Genomic DNA, 21,204 nt, shown 5'->3' on the forward strand with positions numbered 1-21,204 from the left:
TCACAAGTTTTTCAAAATTTAGTAACAGCTATGAAATGCTTCAAGTGCCACTCCAGAAACTAAACACAGAATGCTAATTTGACATCCACCAATATTACCTCATCATCACACACTTTAAACTTAATTTTATTAGCTTGTAACAATTCAATTCAATTATATGAGTTATCAATATTTAGAAATAACCCTCACTGTCAGGTATTCATTTTAATGTTTATATGATATTTATGTCACTGTCTGATATGTTTTTTCTTGATTCAGGAAAGAGTGATAGCTAATGGGAGTAAAAAGCTGATTGGATGCTATTCATTCACTGAGCAAATACTTGTTAAGCATCAACTATATGTCAAAATTGAATTAGGCATGAAATTTTAAAAGTTAAACCCTTTAGGCATGTGTGATGGAAATAATAGTTGTGGTGCTATTCAATGAGCATAGAGAACTGTTTCATAAAAAACATTGCCTGGTATATTGACTTTGAGGACCCTGTGGAGCATCCAAGAGGAAATGTACAGCATGGAGCTGAGTATTTGGATCAAGCTTGTGTAGATACAATGGTACCTTGGTACTTGTCGTTAATTGGTTCCAGGAGGCATGATGATTACCAAAAACGACAAGTACCAAGCACATTTTTCCCATAAGGAATAATGTAAATAAATTTAATGTGTTCCTAAACCAAAGACAATGACATTTTTAAGACAAAATATGAAAGATATGGTTATATATCATTACTTTACATGATAAATACACCTAAAAATTAGTAAGTGCTTAGATCAAATAAAATAAAACCTTCACTTTCCCTGTACTGAGAAGAGCCCATGGCTGTGCCAGTTTGGACGTATTAGGTCCTTCCAAAACGCCATGTTCCTTGATGCAATCTTGTGGGGGCAAATGTGTTAATGCTGATTGGATTGGAGTCATCTGATTGAGTGCTTCCATGGAAATGTGACTCAATCAACTATGGACAAGACTTTTGATTGGATAATTTCCATGGAGGTGTTACCCCACCCATTCAGGGTCAGTCTGAATTAAATCACTGGAGCCATATAAAGAGCAGCTGTGAGTGACATTTTGAAGAGGAGCTGCAGCTAAGAGAGGACAAAATGCCCCAAGAGCTACACTTTGGAGAACGCCTTTTTGAAATGCAACCTGGAAGCAAGCAGATACCAGCCACGTGCCTCCCCAGCTAACAGAGGTTTTCCGGATGCCAATGGCCTTTCTCCAGTGAAGGTACCCAATTGTTGATGCCTTATCTTGGACACTTTATGGCCTTAAGACTGTAACTTTGTAACCAAATAAACCCCCTTTATAAAAGCCAATCCATTTCCGGTATTTTGCAAAAGGACAGCATTAGCAAACCAGAACAATGGCCTAATGGGATGTTGGGGGGAAAGTGGTGGAGAGAAGAGGTTACATGGAGTGTTGTTGCTTGGAAGGAGGGTCTCTCTCCAATACAACATCAGGCACTTGCACTTCAGGTGTTCTTTCTCTTTTCTGCCTTTTTCCAACTTGCACCACAGGTTCTTACCCACTCTTTGTCGCCTTCACTAAAAACTTATCCAATGAGGACTGTTTCTATCTTCTTTTAAGAATTCTTCAAAAATGTGAAAATGTTTGATCATTCAATAAATTCACATTTCTGCTTGTCAGAGCTTTGTCCAGATGGTACTTCTCCATGAAGTTTTGAACTTCTGCCCACTTTGCACACATTTCTTTTATCAAGGAAGTGGTAACATCCTCCCTTATCTCCTCCTCATGTGAAGAAATCTCTTCAGCCACTTCTTGTTGCTTCTTCTGTAGTTCCTGCAGCTCCTCAGTGCTGAGCTCTTCACAATGTTCCTCCACTCACTCCTCAACATCAGCCTTTTTTTTATCACTTCCTTTATTTTTAATGATGATGGAGACCATTGTTCTAGGCATACTGTATTCTCTAGCAAGATCAGTAATATGAATACAGCTCTCATATTTGCCCATTGTTTTCTCTTTCTTTGTTCAATGGTGGTGCAAAATAATTTTCTTTTCTGCTCAGTGCTATTACTGCTCATTTTCTTAGGACCCATGATGAGAAAAAAAAGTGCAAAAATACACAAAATGACCACAGAAGCTAAGATGGCAAGAGGATATGCACAGGGCAAGATCTACTGCATGACTAATGAGTGACCCTTTGTTTCGGCTGGAAAGGGTAGCGAGTCAGGAGGCAACCACCAAGTACAAAACAAATGACCAGTACCGGGACAAAACTTTCACATCAAAATGTGTCAAGTACCAAATTTGACGAGTTTCAAAGTAGTTGAGTACCAAGGTACCACTGTATATTCAAAAGTTGTATTTGTAGCCAAGGAATTGAATTAGATTGCAGAGCATAATGAGATGAGAATAAAACCAAAAGTGGAAACTTTACACATATTTAATGATGGAAGGAGGACTAGGAACTTGGGAATACTGATAAAGTGTGGCCAGAAAGGAAGATGGAAAACTAGTATAAATGAGTGATGTGTTACAGAAGAGAGCATTTCAAAGCATGTCAAACACTGCAGGGGATTCAAAAAGGATAATAGTTGGACAGAGTCCCTGAGAGGGTAGATACTGTTGGAAGCCCAAAACAGACTCTTTTTTTCACCTGGGCAGAGCACTCATCCTACAGCTGCCATGCTCGTTGGTCACCATTCTCTGAAGAATTATATTTTCCTCAAAGGAAAGAGAGCAGAAGAAAATGCTAGGATGAAAGAAACTGGGAGAGGGCTACAGGCATTGGAAGATGTGAAATGTTAAAGAAATGGGAGGTAAGTGAAGTTATTCAGAAATATATATGGTTGGCATGAAATATGAGTAATGTAATAAGAAATAGAACCATGGTGCACGGTGTGTATTACTCCGCAATTTGGGTTTCCTTGGGCAAATGAAACAGTATAGATCAAAAGCTTTGAGAGAATTAGCAATGGGATTGTTCAAATGATAGACTGTCTTCTATACTTCTAGAATAGATCTTCTAAACTTCCAGTTCTAGCAAGGACTAGGAAGGGAGACTTCAATAGAACTGTCCATATTACTCATAAAGGGGAAACACAGGGTTGAACTAGGGAACAAAGATTGGAATGGGTCAGAGATCACAGAACTCTGCATGAATTAATATATAGACCAAAAGTTATATACGAATCATGCTTACTCAGGTTTCAAGTGAAAGTTGACAATAGACAATGAAAGCTTGTACATAAATACTTTATAATCACCAGCATTTTCAGCAGGAATCATTAAAATCACAGGTTACCTTTGCAAAGTGGAATTTATTCTTAAATGTCTAGTGGTGGTTTAGGGAGTCTGATTTTAACAGCACTCAAAATTTAAAAAAATTAGGAGATGGGAATGATATAAAGCATTTGCTTCTACTGTAATGGTATTAGATCTGGACATTTGCCCACCTCTACCCTAACCTCATCTTCTCTTGAAGGACACAAGCAGAATTATTTAGGCAGAAGTTTGCCCATTTGGGCCTTTTATGCTACAGTTCGTGGCAATTTAGTTTTACCAGCATTTAGGAGAATAGCTAGTTTTGTACAACCATGCTGGCAATGGGAATTAACATTTCAAACATATTTTCCAAAATGGAGAGAAATAATATATCTCATGGTTTTAATTTGCATTTCTTGCTTACTATTGAGGTTTAACTTTTAAAATAATTTTTAGATGTTTGCATTAATTTTACAAAACAGAACATCTTTTGCTATGATGTTTATCTTTGATATGCAAGTTTTGGTCTATACAAATTTTTTTAAAGGAAAAGGTAAAAAGTCATTCTCTAGGCAAAAATTAAATCTTAATTGATGTTGAATTTATTTTAGAATGAGCCGTAGTGTAGAATTTAGCTTAGTTTTCATTTCCCTTATATCAGTACCCTTGACCCCCACCACTCCCCTCCAGATTTGACATGTGACCTTAATCATATATTATTACATGTAGTTGAATGTGTCTTCAGACTTCCTGTAGGTTCTTTATATCTTCTGCAGTCACTATTAGATTATTTTAATCACTATAACTTTAATAATATATTTTTAAGATCTATTAGAACAATCTTTTTTTCCTTATAACTCTTCTTTTTAAAGGTATTATAATGTGTTGTCACACATTTATCCTTCCAAGCAAACTCTGGAGTCATTTGTTAAGCAAAAATATTGAATGGAAATTGCTTTAAATATATGGAATTGAGAAGAGGTATAGGTGCTTTTTAGTTCAGTATAATTTTCTTTAGTGTAGTATACTATTTAAGAGTATACTTAGTTGAAACTTTTTTTTTCCTTTAGGGATATCAGTACTAAATCCAATTTACTTCTGATCACTTTCCACCTCATTACATTTTCTCCCTTACACTCTGAGAGACTGACTTCCAAATTACTGATACAATTGTCTTCATGTGGATTTTGCTCTATTCTGATACTAATGTATTTTAGTTTTTGCTAAGACATTATTTTTTCTCTATTTTCTTTCTTAACTCTCCAGTTGTCTCTTTCTCTTTCAAATCAGTGAGTTATAAAGTAGACGTTTTCGTTAGTATTACTGATCCTCTAAGACAATTGCTAATAACATTTCTTTTCACACATGCAATAAATCATCGCACATGATATCTATCTTTTACCTACCATGCTTATTTCCTTGCTTTCTTGTTGCTGAAGTATTATTTTATTTTGGCTCTGGGTAGATTTATATATACTGAAATGCATTTTAACCATTAGCCAGCAGTCTGCATTGACAATTGTTGTAAGAAAATCAAACAACAACAAAAATACTACACTGATTATAGCAAGATTGTTGAGGTGTAGCCCACTACCAATACAGTTTCACATGGATTAAATTCATCTCAGGTTTCAGTAACAACAAGTTTTTCGTTCAAGTGAACGCTCTGTTTTTTAAAATTATAAACACTGACAAGTCTATGCTAAGGCTAGGAGAAAACTCAGAAACAAATTTTCAAACTACCTCTATCAAATTTTTAGGATATTGTGACATCAATTTATAAAGTCAACTTAATTTTAACACAATCTTATTATATCTTGTTTTGCTTCATATTGGGCATTTATACAACCTGCTCAAATATTCTTGGGAATAAGTTATAGAATAACTTAAATAATTCATTAATATATAAGTTCACATCTCACTTTTTGAATCAGAAACATTGCTGAGATTGTTTCCTGTGCTTGAGTCTCTTTCACAGATTTTAGCATTTGGATATTTTTTTCATCCTACTTTGTATACATGCTCATTTATGGCTACATGCTTGGCATTTCCATCATACTTCCTCCTAATCAAACTTCCAAATTACATCTTATGTGCTTTTCGTTTTTTCTTTTCTGTAATTTATGACAAACCTAACATGCACAGGTTTGTTTCCTTAAATTATTATAACTTGCTCTGGGTACAGCTATATTTTATATAGCTTTATATTTAGGTTGAAAATATCACAGAAGCTTGCAGGAATATTTTTTAGCCCTATTGAGACTAAATATCCTAAAAATGGAACTTTACCATATTAATTTAGGTAGACTCAAGCATAATTAGCCACAATTCATGAGCTTTTTCTTCAAGAAAAGGCCCTGTATATAAATATACATCTTCTACATAATACAGCCTAGTCAGCATAAAGATGGGTTCTTCAGAAACCAACAATACCAATCTTACTAAACGGTTCCTCTCACTAGTATAAATAATGTAATTATCACTTAGTGTGACTGGGTCCTTTCCCCTTCTTTGTATTTTATGTTCCTTTAAAGTTTATGTATGTGAAAGATCTGCCAAACCAAAACTGATGTACACGTATTTTATAACATGACAGAGCTCTAGTACTTAATGTGTTCCTTATTGAAATTTGAATCAGAAAAACACTGGCAAAAAGTAAAGGGCTATTCAGAATTTAATTCTGTGTATTAAAAAAACAAATAAAAAGCAGCTGTACCTTATGAATCATGTCATGAAATCAAGTCTGTGAGTTAGGCTTTCAAAATATGGAAAGAAATGAGATTCCTTTTTGGCTATCATTACTATGATGACAATTATGAATTGGTCTATAATGAATATTAATTGAATGAATATTAAGTAGTGACATTGATGAAACATTTATTGAGCACTGACAATGTGCTTTGTCCCCATTCTTCAGACAAAAAAATTACAAAGGCACAAACCCTTGGTAGATAACATAAAGAATTTCAAGAAAATAGAGGACATCAGTGACTGTGGTTAAAGGTGAAAGAGGTTAATGGAAAAGAAAGGTGAAGCAGATGAAATAATGTTAAATAAAAACTGAAACAGTTCAACAAGACACATCCTTAGCCAACTACTCACATCTTTCCATCAGATTCTGTACTTCTAGGAGGGGTCTTTAAAAACTTCTATAAGTAGTCTTGGAAACTGAGTCACAGAGATTTTAAAATCCAAATTTCAAAATCACAGAGAATTCAAGTATCTCTCACCCTACTTTAACTGGCTGAAGTTTAGGGTGGTGGTTATCATTATTAACTGTTGTCAGTTAGAGTGAAGTGACAGAACAGAATGATCTCATAATGCTTGTGGAAGGGGCATACACTATGCTTTCACTACTTAGACCTTCTGACATGCATGAGGAGTAAAAACACATGGTTTAGGGAAGGATTTAACACACTCTATGCTATTTAAGACTTAATCATCATATTTACAATGCATAATTTAGTTGAATTCTTCTAATTGTGGAAGAGTAAGAAAGATCGGAAGACGAGATGATATATAGACATATGGTTCTCTGAGGATGCTATATGTAGAAATATCTAGATCACTGCTTTGGCAATACCACAACTCAGCCACATATTCAGAGTCATAGTGAAGAAGAGGGGTAGAAGTGAGACTATTTGATTCAAATGTGAAAAGTATTTTTAGAATTTATGTTTTCCAAGTAGTTTTGATTTCCTCTGTCTGAGCTTACAAGCTTCATTATCTTGTTGGCATTTTTATTAACTTTATTCTTAAAGGTTAACCTAAGGCAACATAGGCTATTATAACAAGACAAGGTATTGCAGGAAGAACACAGCACAATTGGCCCAAGAAGAGCATAAAGCTGAATATATGCTTTGTTATACATCATATCATTTCCTGCCAGAGAACACTATTTTTCCTGTATATTTTAATGATATTATGTGCTGTTTTGGATGTATTATGTCCCCCAAAATGCCATTATCTTTGATGCAGTTTTGTGTGGGCAGGAAACCTATTGGTGTTGATTGGGTTGGAGACTTTTGATTGGATGTTTCCATAGAGATGTGATCACTCAACTGGGGGCGAGATCCTTCATTGGATAATTTCCATGGAGGTGTGGCCCCACCCATTCAGCATGCATGGGCCTTGATTAGTTTACTGGAGCACTATATAAGCTCAGACAGAAGGAGCACGCTTGCTACAGCCAAGCGGACACTTTGAAGAATGCACAGAAGCTGACAGAGTAGCTGCAGGGGAGAGATAGTCTGAAGATGGCTGTGAAAGCAGACTCTTGCTCCGGAGAAGCTAAGAGCGGACAAACACCCCAAAAGCAACTAAGAATGACATTTTTGAGGAACTGCAGTCTAGAGAGGAACATCCTGGGAGAAAGCCATTTTGAAACCAGAACTTTGGAGCAGATGCCAGCCACGTGACTTTCTAGCTAACAGAGGTTTTCTGGATACCATTGGCCATCCTCCAGTGAAGGTACCCAATTTTTGATGACTTACCTTGGACACTTTGTGGTCTTAAGACTGTAACTTTGTAACCAAATAAATGCCCTTTATAAAAGCCAGTCCATTTCTGATGTTTTGCATTCAGGCAGCATTACCTAACTAGAACATATTATATCTATGTTCAAAAATAAGATAAAATAATTGCCTAAAAATAACCAAGTTTTAAATAATTGACAGTTTATGCTAAAACTAATTTTTTAATTTAGGAAACAGTCTAATCACTATATTCCTTATTTGGAAATGTGTTTATAGCACATAAAGAACTAAATGTATGTGAAATCCGATTCATCTGTAGAACAATGACAAAATTTTTGAAAAAATGATACTTCGTAACATTGACTAGAGCGTAGCTAGGAGAAACTGTTCTTTACAAACATGTTCACTAAAGTGTTATTTATAACAGCAAACTAAGCAAATGGAAACATGCCAGATATAGGGACTGCTTCAATTAAATTATAATAGCTTCACTTAATGGTATATGAAGTAGCCATTGATACCGGTATTCCAAAATATATGGATATATATATATCAGTTTAAGTGTTAAAATAGGATGCCACATTATATTCAGTTTAGTTACAGAAATATTTAGTTAAAAACTATTCATATACACTTAAAAATCAGGAAGGAAATTTTAATACTGATTCTGTTCATTTATGAATACTGGTCTTTTTATATAATTGGATTACAGGTTATTTTTCTTCTTTCCCTTATTTTTCTTTTTTGTTTGCGTTTACAAATTTTCTTTAAGGAGTGCATATTTCTTTTATAATAGGAAGTTAAAGCCCACTTTTTTGATTCCAACATAATGTTAATAATAACAGTAATAATAGATGATATTGACTGAGCACTTACTATGCACAGGGCTTGGTTCTAAGTAGCTTACATCAATTAATTCATGTAATTCTATTTGAAAAATGGCATGTAGAGGCACAAACTGTTAATAACTTGCCTCATGTCACACAACAATTGGAAAAAGCCAGGATTCAAATATAGGTAGTATATTGCCAAAAAATGTTCCAAAGCAGTTGCAAGAACTTACTGTGCCACGTGCAATTTATGAATGATCTAGTTGTTCCATATCATTTCCAAAACTTAGTATTTTTAATTGTTTAAACCATTCTGGTGGGCATGTAGTGCTATCTACGGATACTGTAATATGCATTTGTCTCATGAGTAATGACATTGACCACATATTAATGTTCCTAGACTTTTTGCATAAATATTTTGTTCAAATTCCTATTGAAGTCTTTTGCCCTATTGAATTGGATTGTTTGCTTGTTATAGATTTATATGAGTTCTTTTTATATTCTGGATTCAAGTCATTTGTCACCATTCTGGAACCACTCGAAGGCAATTACTTGCCTCTACATACAGAATTCATGTCAGAACTCAAGGCTCTAGTCTTTTATCCATTCTGGCTATTGTATCCCATGCTTACTTCTGATTCCCTTACCCTAAATCAACCTTCTATCCCTCACCACATTTCTAAAACTATTCCCTGCACTTTCTAGAAGTCTTATTCAAAATAAACAAATTACCCTCTCCTGTCAAATTACCCTCTCCTGTCTGTCATTGGTACTTTATCTGTAACACTCCTATAAAGAGTCTGTCCATTCTCTCACCCATTGCTGGTTCTATAGTATTCAAGGATATCTCTTAGCTTTCCATCCAAATCATCACTTCTCAGGGCTAAAGTAGAATTTCTTATCACTTGAGGCCCATGGAATCTAATAGTTCTCCCTTCTACCCTTATTCATTATTGTTATGTTACAACCATTTCATGAAGACCCTGCAATCATCCTGGGTAGTTGTAAGGCCAATGTAGATGGACCCATCAAATAATCTAGTCATAGATTTTCTTAACCTCCTTACATCTAGTGAACCTCCCCTGCATGGTCGTCGAACAGCATAGATCCACAGTTGCATACTGGACCTTACCATCAACTGACTAATCTCGTCTGAAGTAAAATCAAATCCTAATAGTCCATAGTCCATTTTCTGATACAGTCTTCTCTTCTGTTTTCCTTTTACTAATGGTATCTTTGCATCATTCACCTTACAATCCCATAGTGACATTCTCTAATATTGCCTCTGCCTCACTACTTTAAATTTAATTCACACTGACATCAGACCTCATCTTTCTAAAACACAAACCTGATAATGTAACCTCATATTTTTGTTGGTTAAATCCCAACTCCTTGAGAAGACGGCAAGATTTCCCCTATCTCAGACCTTGTCTTGTCTATCTCTCCTGTCTCATGTTTTCATGTAACTCCCATTAAACTTTCTACAGTTTCTTGATCACACTATGTGCTTTCTTTAGAGCTCACTATATATTTGCTTTTATTTTCTTCAAGATTCAGTCCAGGAATCATTTCTTCAAGAACTTTTACTTTACTCACCCTCAGGACATTAGGTTCCCTCTTTTAAAGCTCTTATCTATAAGTAATTTTATCTATCACACTTCAGTGTGTAATCTGTTTGCTAGCCTTGCCCAATAGACTCTAAATTGCAGGAGAGAAGACACCTGTTCTTATCCGAATTTTCAGCTCCTGTGACTTTAGTAAAAGACAATGGAAAAGCTAATCCAACTTGGCAGGTGAACTGTCCTCCTCCTTATGTGGGACCTGACTCCAGGGGTGTGAATCTTGTTGGCAATGCAGAATATGACTCCCAAGGATGAAACTGGACCTGACATCAGGGGATTGAGAACATCTTTTTGACCAAAAGGGGGATGCAAAATGAAACACAACAAAGATTCAGTGGCTGAAATGGAGTTGAGATTCCAAATGGAGTCTAGAGGTCACGCAGGCGGGCACTCTTACACACTATATAGTTAATCCTTTTCAGGTTTTAATGTACTGGAATAGCTAGAAGTAAATACCTGAACCTATCACACTCCAGCCCAGTAGCCTGGACTCTTGAAGACGATTGTATAACAATGTAGCTTACAAGGGGTGACAGAGTGATTGTGAAAGCCTTGTGGATCACCCTCCCTTTATCCAGTGTATGGATGGATGAGTAGAAAAATAGGGGCAAAAACTAAATGAAAAATAGGGTGGGAGGGAGGGGATGATTTGGGTGTTCTTCTTTACTTTTATTTTTTATTCTTATTTTTACTTTTTCTGGTATAAGGAAAATGTTCAAAAAATAGATTGGGGTGATGATGCACAACTATACGATGGTGCTGTGAACGGTTGATTGTGCACCACGGATGACTGTATGATATGAGAATATATCTCAATAAAACTGAATTTAAAAAAAGTCAATGGAAAGAAGAAAGTAAGAAGGAGCAAGAGAAAGAAGGAAAAATAAAGGAATCTTTGGCACTGTAGTTACTGTCTGTAAAAATAATGTACACTGATTATCAGTAATGATAGTGGTGTCATATTTTAAAGACGGTAATAACGGTATAAAAATAGCTGTTACTTATCTGTAATATAATCTCATATTTTAAATAATCAAAATATTATTTAACATTATATCATATCTACATTCTAATTTATCAAGTTTACAAAATATATTGAAATGAAAAGGGTGACTAGACATTTGACCCCTTATCTGGAAATAAGAAACTTGTTCTTAAATAATAATGTAAAGTCATTTTATACATAGAGAAAACTAAATTAAATCATGGTGCTAAATATAATACAAATGATTTTTATGATGATTTGCTTCCTTTCACTGTTACGTAAAGTTTGAAGGGCTATTTCCTCATGGGATGTTTCAAGTATTCTTTTGTTGATGGTGGCAAAATTAATTAAATAAAACCTACCCTCCACTAAAGAATCCTTATAAAAACATGTCCAATTCCATAGACCCAGTTTTGCTTGACCATAAGAAAACAGTATAAAGCTTATAATGGATATAAGAGTATATCTTACTTCTAGAGAAGTTGATCAAATTTATAGCTCCCTCTCTGAGATTATTCTAAGATTCAAAGAGTCATATATTGCCTATTCCATTGATTTTTGTGACCTAACAAATTTATGTCCTACAAAAGTAATTTAAGAATTACTAAATGAGGCCATTTATAGTAAAGAGAAATATATGGATAGGATAGTAATAAAGTTACAGTTTAGCACACAGAAGTAAACACCATATATCATGGCATCTTAGTCCAATGTGGGTAGAAGTTTAACTCTAAGCTTCCTAACAACAGAAATGACATGACATAATAAAACTTTCATTGTTTCAGATAATGAATGATACATCCAACAACGTACCAACAATTATTACAATAGAGGGTTTCAGGTGATAATTTTCCAAAATGCCTTTTAATGAAGGCCAATGGCATAATGGTGAGGGCCAATTTAATAAAAGTAAACCTGTGAGGGACTGAAACAGCAGACACCAGTTTGGCTTGAATTATGGGTAAAATGTGGAACGAAACAGAGTAGTGGATTGCATACTCATCAGGCAATGTTCCATATGAAATTATTACAACTTCTTGCAATGTCACTTTGATTGTAATTGGTCCAATTGAGTTTTCAGTGAGTGATCTGTAGCAAAGACCAAAAATGCACTTTTTAATAAAGTTCATTAAAGACACAACATCTGTTTTGACTATTAATTGTGAAGGGTTAATGACCATTTATGAAAATTAAGATGCTGGCTGAATAGTTTTGTTTCACTCTATATCTGCTTGGAGGTGGGGTGAAGAAAGTCCTGCAAGAAATCTACCCTTCTAAATAGTTCTCAATTTGTTTCAACATGGTAGCACGTGGACTGAGATTGTAATAATATTTGCTCAAAAAATTCATTTAAATCATTATAAATACCTAAACATACAGACAACTCTTGATAAAAACACATTATGTAAATTTTAGGACACATAGTTTCCTGGTAATTTTCTGAAAATACGCTAGTTGCCAATTATAATCCCAGAAAACAGTGGTTATATCTGATACATAGGTAGCATTTCTTCCCATTTGAAGAAAAAATATCATCTGGTAAGATGACAATTTTAATTTCAGAGTAGATGAATTTAATTCATTTTTATGGAAATAGCTGCTATCAAGATCAATTATCTGTATAAGCCCATTCACAGTGCTTGGGAGATGCTTGCTTTACGATCTATTGAATCATTAACTTAATATAAAAAAAAACAAATATTGGGGAGGATTGGAAGGCTGAGAAAGTAGGTACAGAAATGGAAAAAAAATTATGACACTGGAAAAGATTTTCTAAAATATCAGAAGAATGCTATTATAGATGCTGACCTTGTGGTATGTCATTAAGATTCAGGGTTATATGAAATTCAACCAAGAATTAGTGGTCCATATTGAATTTATGTAGCTCATTCAATGACCAATGTCTGATCACAGAATCTCTTCCTTTTATATTTTCTAGAACATGATAGAGATATTACTGGCAATTTTGTAATAACTGATTCTGAAGTTCTCCTACTCCTCTGAAAGAATATGAGCCTGAGAAAACAGGACTTGTACTTATTTTAAGAATAAAACTGGTATTGAAGAATGAAAAGCAAAATAAGATTATATTATTTGCAAGGAATAATGATTTTCTTTCAGCAAATGACCATGCAGTGTGGATTTATTCCAGGGAAATTAATAATAGTTCACAGATTAAAAAGTCTCAAGAGTCCATCTGTGGAAGCTAATTTGTCAGTAGAACAATTTTATTAATTTGTATAAAGTATGAGTATTTAACCATTTAATGGGTGGAATAATCAATATATATATTTCATGATAATAAAATAACCCTTTATTTCTGCTTAGCAAGTTGGGGTAAATGTTAAAGAGAAGTGGTTTAGACTGATTTGTTAGCATATGCCAAACCCAAGAGCTTGAAAGAATTGGTGTAGTTAAAGAATTGTAAGTAGTTCAAATTTTCTTGATTTGTGGGGTACAAGGTGATATGAGACAGATAAGATAGGCTGAGCCAGTTAGAGAGTCTGTTTTACCATGCTAGATAGTTTGGGAATCTAATAGGGAACCACTGAAAATATTTGAGGTGTGAGGGAGACATAAACATATTTGAGATTTTGAAAGTTGTCACTGGAAGCAGATTGGAGGATTCATGAAAAGAGCTAATTCACCAAGGATGCTACTGGGGTAATCCTGGTTGAGAAATCTGTGAGAGTGACATATGAGGCAGTAACAGTAGGGTTGAATAACAAGGAAGGATTAACAACATAAGAATAGACAGCCAAACGATTAATTGGATATACAAGGTGAGGAATCAAAGATGATTCTCGAGTTCCTGGCTTGGGAAATTTGGTGTATGATGGTTCCAGTCGCTGAGATAAAACATATAGAAGGTCCCGACTGGGATTTGGAGAGTGTGGGAATGATGAGCTCAGTGCACAGGCTCTGGAATGATTCCTTGGGAGTTCAAATCCTGGATTGCCAATTAGTAGCTATGTGGCACCAGGAAGCTTACTTAACCTATCTGTTTCTCAGTTTGCTCATATGTAAAATGAGGATAATTACAGTATTTACCTTATAGGGCCATTGTAAGGATTTATCTTATTAATAGTAATATATTGTGCATGTTGTATTTAAATCAATATGGGACCTCCAGGTTACAGCTCAATAGATCTAGGATTCAGAATAGTAGGATGAGCTGATTACATATTAACAGTATGAAATCATCTAAATATACAAGATCAGGGAAGAATGTTAGGAGTGAAAACACAATGATGCACCAACAGGGGTTAAGGTGAAGTAGTGAAGCCTAATAAAAATACTAAAAGGGTGTATCCAGAGAGACAGAAGGCCCAGGGAAGCATAGTATAATGGAAGTCAATGAAGGGTAGACATTGGTGAAAGATGAAGTGGTCAACTGTGCCAAACACTGTTGAGTGTATAGTACCAAGGACATAGTATAATATCAAATGTTGAGATACATATCATGATAAAGGTTGTAGGAAGACCCACTGATTGAAAATAAATCCTCAGAATCAAAATTGCCTAAAGATTGCATTGAAAGTGGTTGCAAGAATGATTTAGAAGAGAAAAATACTCATGTAACACATGCTATTTACCTTTGATAATCTCCAAGAATGAAAGAATAAAATAAGAAAAAGAATCTGTCTCCTATTCAATTGTATGTGACCCGAGGCTGGCATAGTGAATGAAGGAAGAAGACCCCAAGCCCACTGAAAGGAGAAGTGTCTTGAGCAAACAGCCGGGTAGTAGAAAGGCATATAAGATTTCTTCTTAGAGTTAAAAATCTAAGATAAAGGAAGCATCTGAAGAGGTAAAATTGCTATGTATTTTATAAAAGAATGAAAATAAAAAAATTCTGAAAGGGCTTTCTCTTTAAGACATTACTATAAAAAAATAAAATAGATACCAACCTAATCTAAAATATAAAGTATCTTATATAGCTCTCATTATTTTTAATTAATCTTATTTACTGCAGGGGGTCTGATAAATTTTATTTGAAGAAAGGAAAGTTCAGCAATACGGAGATATTTTCATTTGTTCTGTGTTTGTAGTCTGAGAAAATGAAGAGTTTTTTTAAATAATTTTGTTGAATAAAGGCATTTAAAATACAACCAGTATTTTACAGATAATTACAAATGATCTACAGTGGGTGCAAATTGAGTAATTTGATTAATTTCTAGGTTGACCTTTAGAAAAGTATTTGTCTAACATTCTTCAGGAGTTGTATTTTTATTATATCAAAATGAAGTTCCAGCCATTATGGATAGAGAATAGGTTTTTATAAAGGAACTGCTTTACAATTTGGATTTTGAAACACAATATGAATATTACCTTTAAATACCTCCCTCTCTATCAGGATTTCTGCTTTTCAGGGTTACCTTATTTGCTTATGCATTTTTCACTTCTTTTATATTTACTAAATTAAGTAATTATTTTGCAGGTAGATAAATTTATTGTTCACTAATAAAAAATAAAATATACCTAATGGCAGTGCACAGCTTTCTTTTAGGTTTGTGTCATCATTCTAGGTAGCCTCTGATCTAAATTAGAGACCTTAACATTGCAGATATATAATGTGCATCCCCAGCAAAACTGCCCATAAAAATAACTTCATTATGCTGGGAAGTAGATCTATAAAATATGTAAAATGTAGAAGTGTTCTGCCTATACAATTTCTGGTAAGTACAGCATGATTAAGTGATAAAACCTGAGTCAGCTTAAGTTGGAGTGTGCTTTACTAAAAAGTTTATTAAGACATGAAGGCAAAAGGAAATGTCGTAGGAAAAGGTAGTTCTTGCTGTAAGTAACAGGTAGTTTATGTCTATATAGTTGTACTTGGAATAATGAAAACAATTAGCCCTCTGAGAACATTTAGTGGTATGGTATGCCAGAGAACCTCATAGTAAACCTGAGGTATAACATGATGGTGGAAACGAAAAACTCACCAGTACCACTGGACAGATTGTGGTGGGTGGTAAAATATGGTCCTTCAATGGTCCACAGTCACATTCAGGTTTTAGATGAGAAGCACATTTATTATGCAGCTACGAAAGAAAAAAGGGAGACAAATATCAAATTCTGCATGACAACAGCAAACATGGTGTGGATTGTATTTCATCTGAGGTACAGCAAATACATTAAAAGTGCATTAAAAGAATTACAAGAACAAATAGGATCATGGATGGATTCACACATTTACCCTCATATATCTACCTAAATAAGTCATTTAGCAACTTCCTTGACCCAGCCTATATATTTTCTAATTCTCAGAAATGTTTTTATTTAAAATGTACATTAAGTTTAACACCCAAGAAGTTTGATTTCTTTTATAAACACAAATTAATGTCCAAGACAGTTCTTCCTTTGCTTATCTGCTGTTAACATAGTCTTGAAGCCACCATGCACTGTGGATGCCTTTTTTTTTTTTTTTTTTTTTTTTGACCCTCCTGTTTTCTCAAAGTCATTCCAAAGTGCACAGCTCAGTATGGGGCATAATTGATCCCATCATTAGTTTTAACTTTGTAATTCAATATGTAAATGCAACCAGAGATTCAGCTCAGCAGGAGCAGGATATAAATATAAGATGATTATGCTTATAAAAATTTATATTTATATTGTATTTATCAGTCTGACATTGTTAGTGTATAATCATTTAATGTGTTATTTATTTTTTCAACTTCTATGAATCCAAACTAATATTACATCAACCTAGGTCACAAGTTTAATTTAAGTTATATGATATAATCTATTAAATAGTGGTATTTTTAAGATAAGGTGATAGTTTTTATTCAAATCATAGAGATTTTATAAAACAACACTTTGAATAAAGCCATTTTGGGATTTCCCCCCCCCCCAACTCAATATTAATTTCAATGTGAAACATTCATACTTTGGAAGAATAATACATTTTAATAAGATAACATATCTTGTTCAAAACAAAAATAAAATTCTCATCATTTTTCAGTTTTGAACCACCCCACTGAAGTCATGACTATGTTAATTTCCACAACAACCTCACCATTGTAAGCAGTTAATTAACAACCAAAGTAAGGGTCCAATGAGTGTTGATTTACTGTTGGTGATTGAATTGTATTGAGGGGGTATTAGTGAGGTCCTAGAATCTAAAACATTTGTTGCACCAACTCTTCCTGACAGTTAAGACTACTTGTACTATAATTAATGCACACTACTCCACATTATGTGAAATAAAAAGTATCTTCACATATTCATCCATAATGAGCAGCTCTGCTTTTCAGTGGCATGTAAACTCCTCTATAAAAAATAGCTTAATCTCTTATTAGGCACCACTGATCTCTGACAAGGGCAAGAGGTGTTAACGATGAAAGAGGTAGTTGAGGCCACATGACACTGTAATTTGGCAAATTAAAATACATAGCTTCCTCAAAATAAAATTAGCAATTGGTTTAAAATGTATTATTAGTTTGTTTGACTTAATCAATTTTCCTGAAGCAAATCATAACCTGGATATTTTGATTTAGAAGTTATGGAATACCAAGTCCTATGAAAATTGAACCGAAACAAAAGACAGACAATATATTTTACGGCTCTTCTGTACCATGTTTGTCACCAAGAAAAAAGCATTTGCTCTTTGACCATGAACAAACAACTATTTGTAGAGGGTTCAGACTCTCAGAACGCTCTGCAAACAGCAAGATCTGAGGTAGAAATCCTTTCCTGTAGTGTAGGGAGAATAAAACAGTGAAATCTAAGAAGTCAAAATGAGTAAAAATAGAAAAATTTTTGCAGGAATTTGGAGATAAACAAAGAAATCACTCTTCTAAGGAAAAACTAGGTAACCTGACTTGGAAGAAAGCATCTGTTGGTTTAATCGTTCCTTTTTTCCCAATATTTTGCAAATTTCAGGGTGCTACCTAAATGCTGGCATTCGCTAAAGCATAAGCCTTTCTATAGCATTGGAAAACCTTAAATATTACTATTAGGGGTTTATTATTTTAAGAAAAGGAATGGCACCGTATGATACAAAAAAGTTAATGATTAACAGCCATAAGACAGGCTTTATTTTGACAAGGCCAAATAAAATGCATCAACCACCTATCCTGGTTCATTCCTGCCTGACTAGGGACATTTTATTATAACCAGAAGCAATTTACAATGTGTTCTAAATAGAAAGTCAAAGAGGGAAGCTTACAGCAGAAATAAACAGGTACAAGCAGTAGGCTGTTAATGATAAGAGAAGTTAGCAAGAGAGGGAATAGAGAACCAAAGAGAATATTGAATGGTGGCCCAAAGTATTGAAATATAAAACACAGAAAACTGGTTGCTATCTAAATGTTAGAAGATAGTTTTGCACTGCTCATTTTAAGCTTTTCTGTTTTTATTTTTAAATGGTTAGATTTACAAAAGGAGATAAAACTCAGCTCTAACAGCCTCACTTCATATCTACAACACAGCAAACTAGTATAATATCAAGAAGCCATAAGTACTAACTAAATAAGGGATATGAACTGGATTTTTATCTTTAATTATTTGCTTAAGCTTATTTGCATAGCTGATGCAAAGTTGAGAATTATGTTTTGACTTTATAAAACAAAATTTTAAAAGGAAATGCATTTAAAAAGTCAGTAAGAATAGTATGTCAGTCATTAAAGTATACTCATTGAGTATGTCCTCTAAACTTTAAATTCTGTCAAGAATATTGGTTGATCAGGAAAAAGAGTCTGTCATGGGTTTGGAGCTGGAGGAAACAATAGCTTAGCAGTGTAGACAACATTAGCATGCTGACAGGAAGCCACTGGAGAGCATTTAAGTCTCTTCTTTTAGTGTAGAATAAAAGTACAGAAATTATTCAGAGAAAGGAATTATTGCTATCGAGGAAAATTATAAGTAAGAAGTTGGGTGCATTCAAGTGAAGAGAGTGAGGAAGATAACAGGTAAGGGAATGTGGCCTTCCCCAGGGACTGCAACAGATGTGTGCAGCTACAGCAGAGGGTGCACATGGTATGGGATGTGAGATATATATATATATAATCATGTGCTGAGTTGGGGTCTAATTTTAGAGGAACTGCAAAATCAGGTGTGAGTAGGGAGGGGTGAAGGCTTCATTTATCATCATAGACCTGTTATGGGTTGCTGAACAAGGTTGCATAAAACTAGTATTTTCAGATCATTCTGGAGGTGGTATGCAGCCTGCATTATAGAAAAAGTACCTTCTGTTAGGGAAATATGCCCAAAGATTTTGACTTAAATCTAGTCAAGAGGTGCTAAGAGCTTGCACTGGGGCTGTGACTATAGAGGCAAAAAGTCAAATCAGAGAGAGATATTTTAAGGAGAAAATGCCAAGATTAAATACATGGGGTAAAGGTCAAAGACAAGAGCAAAAGAAATCGCTTTCTAACTTTGTTTTCAATGAGTGATAGGAATGAGAGGGTTGGAACAGTTATTCTTCATGAATGTGGATAAACCAGGTAAGCCTAGACTTGGTGAGATATAGACCATTTGATTCTGGAAGGTTTTAGAAAATCAGGATCAACATGCAGGTGCTGCTCTGACTTAGACTAGGCAACTACAGATCCTTCCAGAGGTGAGAGGGAAAAGGCATGAGTACTATTTCCGGAGTACCCTCTGTGTGCCAGCTGCTGTTTTGTTTTTGCTGTGTGTGTGTGTGTGTGTGTGTGTGTGCGCGCGCGCGCGCGCGTGCACCCACATGGTATTTCACTTAGTTCACCCCATGATAATAATTGTCATTTACTGAGCACTTATTCTGTGTAATTTCCTGCCTTAAACAGTTTTACAGGGATTTTCTTACGCATTTCATCCCCGCAATAACCCTACAAGAAGATAGGTACCATTAACTCCACTTTGCAAATTAGGAAATAGGCCAAAACTGGTTACACACCTAGTCCAAGACAGCACAGCTAGCAAATGTCAAAGCCCATCTAAAGAATCAGGTCAGTCTGACCAGTCTCAAGCCAAGGCTAGTATCAAGAAGGACTCCAGCCACTTCCAAAAGTAAGATAGAGAAGTAAATAATGGTTTTTCAAAAACTCCTTCCTCTCTGCTATCGATTCCTCCTGGAATCCATTCAGAAAGACCTTCCTGAAGCACAACATTGAGGGTGCCATATCCTACCACTATCAAAATTTCTGCTAGAGCTTTGTCATATTAATTAGCAGTTTCTGAGAAGCAAAGGGACAAAATGTTTAAAGGCTATTGGTAGTAGTAGGTGGTCATTAGTCAAGAGCAGATCAACTTTATATTAAAATTTTTATATAACAGCTCAAGAACTATATATTTTTCTATAAATACACTATATCTAAATATGTATTATGTCTAAATATATAAATATTCTGAGGTAAATATATTGTTTAACTTGGGCACAAAATGAATATATTCATAAATTTGTCCCTATAATTACTTAAAATTATAAATCCAACAGTTAATAGAGGAAGTGCCTTAGGAGAAGTTTGAGTTCTTCCAGGCATATTAGAACTTTTATTGTTTAATTGTGCAAGTCTTCTTTCATAAACCAAATACTCCTGGGACCCCTGGAGCTCATGGTTTACAGCAAATGAGTCTGAGAATGGCCAGAAGCCTTAGGACTTGGGAGAAATTTCTAAGAGGGCCCTTTTTATTTTTTATTTATTTTTTCCTGACTCTTCCTTAAACCCCAGTGCTCCTCACTTAGCCCCAATTCCTGAATGGAGTTCTGGGATTTGAGACATTAACTGTTTATGTTGTGTTTTGCCATAATAGCAAACAGAATCATCTCCATCTACTCATGCATCTTTACCAAAAGCATAAAATATTAGGGTCTTATTATCTGATTTGGGACAAGAAACCCTTATATTTTGAGCAATATAGTTTATTCAGAGATAGCAGCCTCTTTCCTATAAAAGGCAGGGCCTCATTTCTCACAAGGCTGGGGCCGTGGATCAAGACAAAGACAAATATAGGACTGGTGAGTGGCTGGGCTAGAAATGTAGATTTTAGAGTAACTGATAAGGGGCCTTTCAAGGAAGAGAGGAACCCACAAAACAAAAAAAAAAAAGAGAGCCTGGGAATGAAATGGAATATAAAAGGCAGGA

General features: G+C 34.7%; 1 protein-coding gene across 8 annotated transcripts in view; it reads right to left on the reverse strand.

Moving 5' to 3' along the window:
* The window catches only part of DGKB (diacylglycerol kinase beta), a 748,227-nt gene that overhangs the window by 484,111 nt on the left and 242,912 nt on the right, over nucleotides 1-21,204 (reverse strand). For all 8 annotated transcript variants that reach the window (XM_037836813.1, XM_037836819.1, XM_037836816.1 and 5 more), the window contains one exon: nucleotides 16,084-16,182. In XM_037836813.1, the coding sequence (XP_037692741.1) occupies nucleotides 16,084-16,182 (99 nt within the window). The remainder of the gene's footprint in view (nucleotides 1-16,083; nucleotides 16,183-21,204) is intronic.

This window comes from Choloepus didactylus, chromosome 5 (assembly GCF_015220235.1).
Source record: "Choloepus didactylus isolate mChoDid1 chromosome 5, mChoDid1.pri, whole genome shotgun sequence".
NCBI classification, from domain to species: Eukaryota; Metazoa; Chordata; class Mammalia; order Pilosa; family Megalonychidae; genus Choloepus; species Choloepus didactylus.